The 7,027-nt window shown below is 45.9% G+C and overlaps 1 protein-coding gene across 23 annotated transcripts in view; it reads left to right on the forward strand.

Moving 5' to 3' along the window:
- ZNF532 (zinc finger protein 532) overlaps positions 1-6,758 on the forward strand; it is a 129,365-nt gene extending 122,607 nt beyond the window's left edge. For 11 of the 23 annotated variants that reach the window (XM_033238757.1, XM_033238761.1, XM_033238770.1 and 8 more), the window contains 2 exons: positions 2,038-2,185; positions 4,774-6,749. In XM_033238757.1, coding sequence (XP_033094648.1) covers positions 2,038-2,185; positions 4,774-5,268 — 643 coding nt within the window. In that variant the 3' untranslated portion in view covers positions 5,269-6,749. Of the gene's footprint in view, positions 1-2,037; positions 2,186-4,773 lie in introns of all 23 variants that reach the window. The other 12 variants (XM_033238803.1, XM_033238801.1, XM_033238802.1 and 9 more) reach the window with 3 other exon arrangements.
- Positions 6,759-7,027: the final 269 nt, after the last annotated feature.

Consider the following 7,027-nt stretch of genomic DNA (forward strand, 5'->3'; position numbering starts at 1 on the left):
TCCCAGCTCATGTTTGTATTTTTAGTAGAGACGGGGTTTCACCTTGTTAGCCAGGCTGGTCTCGAACTCCTGACCTTGGGTGATCCACCTGCTTCGACCTTGTAAAGTGCTAGGATGATTACAGGCATGAGCCCTGGCACCCAGCCTGATCCCTGAGTGTCCTGGGGGAGCGATTGATTGGCAGTACATGGTCTCTCTGCACACACCGAGGTGATTTGGCTAGCTTCAGGGCTGGTCACAGATTCAGTCCTCAGCTGGGCCCCTTTGCAGTCACAGCTATCCTATCTACCACAAATTAGGTAGTCGCTTTACTTAGTATTTACTGATATGTTTTCATATTTATGAATTTATGAAATTTTTGAAAAAAATCGACCTATTTTAATAAAGCAGGCCAGAGATAGTTGAGAAAAGAGGTTGGCTGGGGGCAGTCACCACCGAAGGTGGGGCAGCCTGTGACCAAATCCAAGGGACTGGGTGGGCCAACATCAACCGAGACTGCAGTGGACAGTCGTAAGCTGCTACTTCATACATGAACACCAGAACATATCTCATCATTAGTGAAAGTCTCTCACTCACTCAACTGGAATGTGCCTGGAGTGGGTTGATAAGAAGAAAGCATGTCTCATGAGAGAGCCAAGGACCCTGAGGCTAAAGCACTGAAATGTTACATGGATGTCAGTGCAGGCCAGGTGGACCCTATGGATCGGGAGAGTCATGAAGGCTGGCTATCAGATTTGCAGGGGGTTATAATTGGGTAGGAATCATCTGATTCAGTGAAGTTAAAGCTGTTTAGTGAGATAAGAGTGATTATGAATAAAGTCTATGTGTTGAGACCAAATCAAAAGAATCAGAATTTAGAAGGATGCTCTGGGCCAAGATGACAATGGGAGGTCTGGCCCATAATGCTTCACTGATAGGTTTTGTTTATTTCCCCATGAACTTACCATAAAATGCTGGGATTGTTCCACTAACTTATGGCCAACAAAAAATTCATCCTCATGGAGACCCCCCCGTCCTTTGTGGGTGATGCTGGCTCCTGCCACTGCTGTGCAAAGGTCTCTAATAGGATGTCATCAGGGTTTAGGGCCAATCATTATAAATTCCTCCGAAGCCATTTTGAAGGCAGATTTGAGACCACAAGAGACTTTTTGTCCTTCCCTGCATTATTAATACCTGGTTTTATAGCAGCCATGATGACTAGGGCCATTACCTCTTTTTTTTTTTTTGTTTTTGAGACGGAGTTTTGCTCTTGTTGCCCAGGCTGGAGTGCAATGGCGCGATCTCGGCTCACTGCAACCTCTGCCTTCCGGGTTCAACTGATTATCCTGCCTCAGCCTCCTGAGTAGCTGGGATTACAGGCGCACACCACCATGCCTGGCTAATTTTGTATTTTTAGTAGAGACAGGGTTTCTCCATGTTGGGCAGGCTGGTCTCGAACTCCTGACCTCAGGTGATCCACCCGCCTTGGCCTCCCAAAGTTCTGGGATTACAGACCTGAGCCACTGCACCCAGCCAACCTGTTTTCTAAACTATCTTTGGCCTGCTTTATTAAAGAAAAGAGGTCAATTATTTTTCAAAGAAAAACTATTTTTGATCTGCTTATCATCTACTGAGTGACCACACATACTCAACTACCATGAGTATAAACATGCATGTTGCTTTTGTGCTTGGAGGCATTTGGGCTGGACACTCATGTCTTTGTCACGGCAGAGGATAGGAATAATTAAGAGCAGCACGAAGGAGTCAAGGAGGGACTTTATACTAACGTGTTCAGCATGGTGCTCATTCTGAGAATACTGAGTCATTGAAAACTTTTGAAATGCAATATTTTCTCTTTAAAATTAAAGCCATCTAGACCTGTAAATAAAGGAATACTCCTAGCAAAATGGCTGCTTGCATGTTGAACTGTGGTGTGAACTGAGCTCACTGGACCTGTCTGTGTGAACGGATGGCTCGGGAGGCCCTTCAACCATGAGTTCCTCCACAGGAGCTTATTTTGTCAGCAAGTGCGTTATCTCCTTGCCTTTCACCCCACAGGCACTGCCCAGACTCCAGACGTACCTTTACCAAACGACTGATGCTGGAGAAGCACGTCCAGCTGATGCATGGCATCAAGGACCCTGACCTGAAAGAAATGACAGACGCCACCAATGAGGAGGAAACAGAAATAAAAGAAGACACCAAGGTCTAACACTGCAGATGTTTGCTTTACAGTGAAATTGTGTTGACCTGCTTTTCCCATTCTTTTTTTTTTTTTTTTAAGTTTTTGTTGCATAGTTACAGTTTTAAAAATTCAGACTGACCGGGCACAGCGGCTCAACGCCTGTAATCCCAGCACTTTGGGAGGCTGAGGCGGGCGGATCATCCGAGGTCAGGAGTTCGAGACCAGCCTGGCCAACATGGTGAAACCCCGTCTCTATCAAAAAATACAAAAAGTAGCCGGGCATGGTGGCAGGCGCCTTAATCCCAGCTACGTGGGAGGCTGAGGCAGGAGAATCATTTGAACCCGGGAGGTGGAGGTTGCAGTGAGCCAAGATAAAGTCATTGTACTCAAACCTGGGGGACAAGAGCAGGACTTTTCTCTCAAAAAAAAAAAAAAGTTTAAAGAAATAGTTTAGGCTGGGCACGGTGGCTCATGCCTGTAATCCCCACACTTTGGGATGACAAGGCAGGCTGATTACTTGAGGCTAGAAGTTCGAGACCAGCCTGGCCAACATGGTGAAACCCCATCTCTGCTAAAAGTACAAAAGTTAGCTGGGTATGGTGGAGCTCACCTGTAATCCCCAGCTACTCAGGAGGCCGAGGCAGAAGAATCGCTGGAACTCAGGAAGTAGAGGTTGCGGTGTGCTGAGATCACGCCACTGCACTCTAGTATGGGCAAAAGAGTGAGACTCTGTCTCAAAAAAAAAAAAAAAAAGATATTTAAAAAGCCCTCCTGTCTTTGGTGCTGTGCTAGGTCTGGAATGTAACCAAGTAAATGCTTATGTGTGCTTTCAGGGAGTTAATCATTGAGTAAAACCTCATCAGAATACAAGTCAGACTGGTGTGGCATTAAAATACAATACTTCAAGTGCTCCTGGTGATGTGTGAAGCCAGGCTCGGTAGCTCACACCTGTAATCCCAGCACTTTGGGAGGCTGAGGCAGACAATCACGAGGTCAGGAGTTCAAGACCAGCCTGGCCAATATGGTGAAACCCCGTCTCTACTAAAAATACAAAAATTAGCCGGGCATGGTGGTGCATACCTGTAGTCCCAGCTAAGCGGGAGGCTGAGACAGGAGAATTGCTTGAACCCAGGAGGCAGAGGTTGTAGTGAGCCAAGATAGTGCCACTGCACTCCAGGCCGGGCAACAGTGCAAGACTCCGTCTTAAAAAAAAAAAAGAAAAAAAGTGTGTGCAAAGGTAACTTCAGGTCATGGCCACATGTGAAGGTGCACATGAACAGAGCAGAAAAGCTGGGCAGAGAGGAGGGACACATGGGCTTAGGAAGGGGATTCAAAGTGGGATTTAGAGCCCTGGAAGGGAAGGATAAATGGCAGATGCAGCAGGGGAAATGATGTGAAGAAAGGGTAGGGAAAGCTTCCAGTGGCTCTCAGTCGAAAAGCAAAATCCTGGCCGGGCGCGGTGGCTCAAGCCTGTAATCCCAGCACTTTGGGAGGCCGAGACGGGCGGATCACGAGGTCAGGAGATCGAGACCATCCTGGCTAACATGGTGAAACCCCGTCTCTACTAAAAAATACAAAAAAAACTAGCCGGGCGACATGGCGGGCGCCTGTAGTCCCAGCTGCTTGGGAGGCTGAGGCAGGAGAATGGCGTAAACCCAGGAGGCGGAGCTTGCAGTGAGCTGAGACCCGGCCACTGCACTCCAGCCTGGGCGGCAGAGCAAGACTCCGTCTCAAAAAAAAAAAAAAAAAAAACCCGTCTCTACTAAAAAAAATACAAAAAACTAGCCGGGCGTGGTGGCAGGCGCCTGTAGTCCCAGCTACTCGGGAGGCTGAGGCAAGAGAATGGCATAAACCCGGGAGGCGGAGCTTGCAGTGAGCTGAGATCCGGCCACTGCACTCCAGCCTGGGTGACAGAGCGAGACTCCGTCTCAAAAAAAAAAAAAAAAAGAAAAAAAAAAAAGCGAAATCCTGACTGTCTTTCTCACAAGGGGCATTACAGTCCACCACCGCATCTCTCGGACCCTGGTTCCTGCGGGCTCCCTGAGCACTCCTTCCTACTGGCTCTGGCCACCCTTCTGTCCCCCACTCACAAGCCTGTTCCCACCTTAGGCCTTGGCACTCACAGCTTCCTATGTTTGACTGCTTTCCCCACACTGCATTAGGTCTCTTTTCAAATGTCACCTGTCACCAGGCCGTTGCAGACCATACCACATCACCTAGCAGCTACACATACACCCCCATTGCTTCCCATGGCCTCCATCCCACCCTGCTTGGTTGTCCTGGGTTCGACGTGCTGCGTATTTTCTAATTTGTTTCTGTTCATCTAACTCCGCTGTAACAAATTCCAGGAAGCTAGGAGCTCATTTGTCCGCTGCTGTGCCCAGTGGCCAGAGCAGTGCCTGGTAACAACAGCTAGTGGGTTTCTGTCTGGAGTGGAAGAAAGGCGCGGGCCTCTGGGTGGGGTGGCAGACACAGAGCTCTAAAGCCCCTAAATCCCAAAGCGTTCAGCACTTGTTTTCCTGGCAGCTCTAAAGTAAGAGAACCGATCATTTATCAGCCACCGGGAAGAATGGTTTTCAATCGTATCATTTGCTCTCTTTCCCTGAAAGGTCCCCAGTCCCAAGCGGAAGTTGGAAGAACCAGTTCTGGAGTTCAGGCCTCCCAGAGGAGCAATCACTCAACCATTGAAAAAGCTGAAAATCAATGTGTTTAAGGTTCACAAATGTGCCGTGTGTGGCTTCACCACCGAAAACCTGCTGCAGTTCCACGAACACATCCCTCAGCACAAATCCGATGGTTCTTCCTACCAGTGCCGGGAGTGTGGCCTCTGCTACACGTCTCATGTCTCTCTATCCAGGCACCTCTTCATCGTACACAAGTTAAAGGAACCTCAGCCAGTGTCCAAGCAAAATGGGGCTGGGGAAGATAACCAACAGGAGAACAAACCCAGCCACGAGGATGAATCCCCCGATGGCGCCGTGTCAGACAGAAAGTGCAAAGTGTGCGCAAAAACTTTTGAAACTGAAGCTGCCTTAAACACTCACATGCGGACACACGGCATGGCCTTCATCAAATCCAAAAGGATGAGCTCAGCCGAGAAATAGCCACAGATGCTCCAGGAGGACAATCCCTGTCCACATTGGAATAAAAAAAGACATTTTTGTTACAAAAGGTTTGCAGTATAATAGAGTTAACAGTACTGTCTAGGCTGTTGCAATATATTCTCTTTCAGCGTACCTTCCTTCACCTCGTCGTATAGATCCTCGATAAGTATTAAAACAGTATTTGAGTTTCAAAGAGTTTGTATATATTTAAATGAATAACTTTTTATACTCTTTGTTACATGTTTGTATCAGTATTTAGTGGAAAACCATTTGAGTTGTTTTGGGTTAGAATTTTTCTTTTTGTACTGTTTCTTTAAAACAGAGTTCTTAGTAACAGGGGCAGTTCCTGAATTCAAATAAACCATTTTGTATGTTTGGATTTTGAATGGGTTAACTAATCACAGGCTAAAATAATGCCTTTTTTAGTGTTTTTAATTTTTAGAATTCACTACATAAATTGTAAGTAATTGTGGGCCTCAAAAACACTAGGAACTTTTAAGTGTCTTAGCACTTCCTCGATGTGCCTGCCCTGAGGGAGCGAGTTCACATTTGCCACAACTGCGCTCCACTGTGGGCGTGCCTTTGTCTTCAGGCCACGCCAAAGGGTGTTGAAAGGAGCCTTGCAGGTTGCGCCTTTCCCAGGGTGGATAAAAACTGAAGCCAGGAATCTAATAAGGAATGCTGATTTCCTCAATTCCATTTTGAGGAATGGGGAAGGCTATTTTAAAGAAAAAAAATGGGGCTGTTTTTCTGGGCAGATCTGCAAGGCTGGCTTTAAGAGCACAAGGAGGGAAAGGAACGAAAGGGCTGGACTACTGTAAAAGTTACAAATACGTAGTTAGACCAATAGATTTATATAGTCAGGTTTTTGTCATGTAATTTATTAACTATTACAGAAACACAACTAAGAATATCAAGTATTTCTCTGGCTCTTGACAGAAAAAAAATCAGTTGACTTAACCCTTTGCTGTCAAAAGAGTTGGCGTTTCCTGTTCTGGGTGCTACTGCCAAACGTTCTGGTACTTAGAGTCGGGATGCACAACTTCAACCACCGACTTATCAATGCAGCCGCCTGTGTATTGCAATTAATTGGCCGTTACCTTAAGCACTGAGCCACCCGGGTTTAGTTCAGCCACTTCAAGAGTATATTTAACGTCGGTAGTTCTGCTTTATTAAAATGCAGCAGAGGTACTCTTCTGTCCCTTCCGTTGATAGTTCTCTGAGAGAGTTCTAGTTTTTGGTTTCGTTTTGTGTTTTCTTTTGCATTTTATATCTTGTATTTATCCCTGAACATGTTTTGTACTTTTTTTTTTTTTTAAGAAAAGGAATTCTTTTGTGTATATATAGATACTTGCATGATATACTGTAGTCAACGTTCGGTTCCACGAAAGGTCTTGCTGCTGTCAGGTGTTATGCACTCCATCATAACTGTATGAAACACATTTCATATGTAAATAAACGTGGGACATTTGGCCCTTGTGCTTCTGTGAGAGAGTTATTGACGGTGGGTCTCTGACATCTTTGTGAAGCTTGGGAAGTGATTAATTGCAGGGACAAGCTCCAGGATGTTGCAGAATTCTTCCCACTCAGAAGAATGGCATATTCGTTCTCATTAGTAATCAGCTATTTTGTCACTTTCTCGTTGACTCCATCAGTACATCGGTACAATCCGAGGGTGTGAATTTCAGCTTGAAATTCCATTGCTGTTACTTGTTATGGTTGTATTGCTCTAAGTTGTATTCATAGCACTTTTATGTTT

The sequence above is a fragment of the Trachypithecus francoisi genome, unplaced genomic scaffold (genome assembly GCF_009764315.1).
Source record: "Trachypithecus francoisi isolate TF-2019V2 unplaced genomic scaffold, Tfra_2.0 Contig01474, whole genome shotgun sequence".
Lineage (NCBI taxonomy): Eukaryota > Metazoa > Chordata > Mammalia > Primates > Cercopithecidae > Trachypithecus > Trachypithecus francoisi.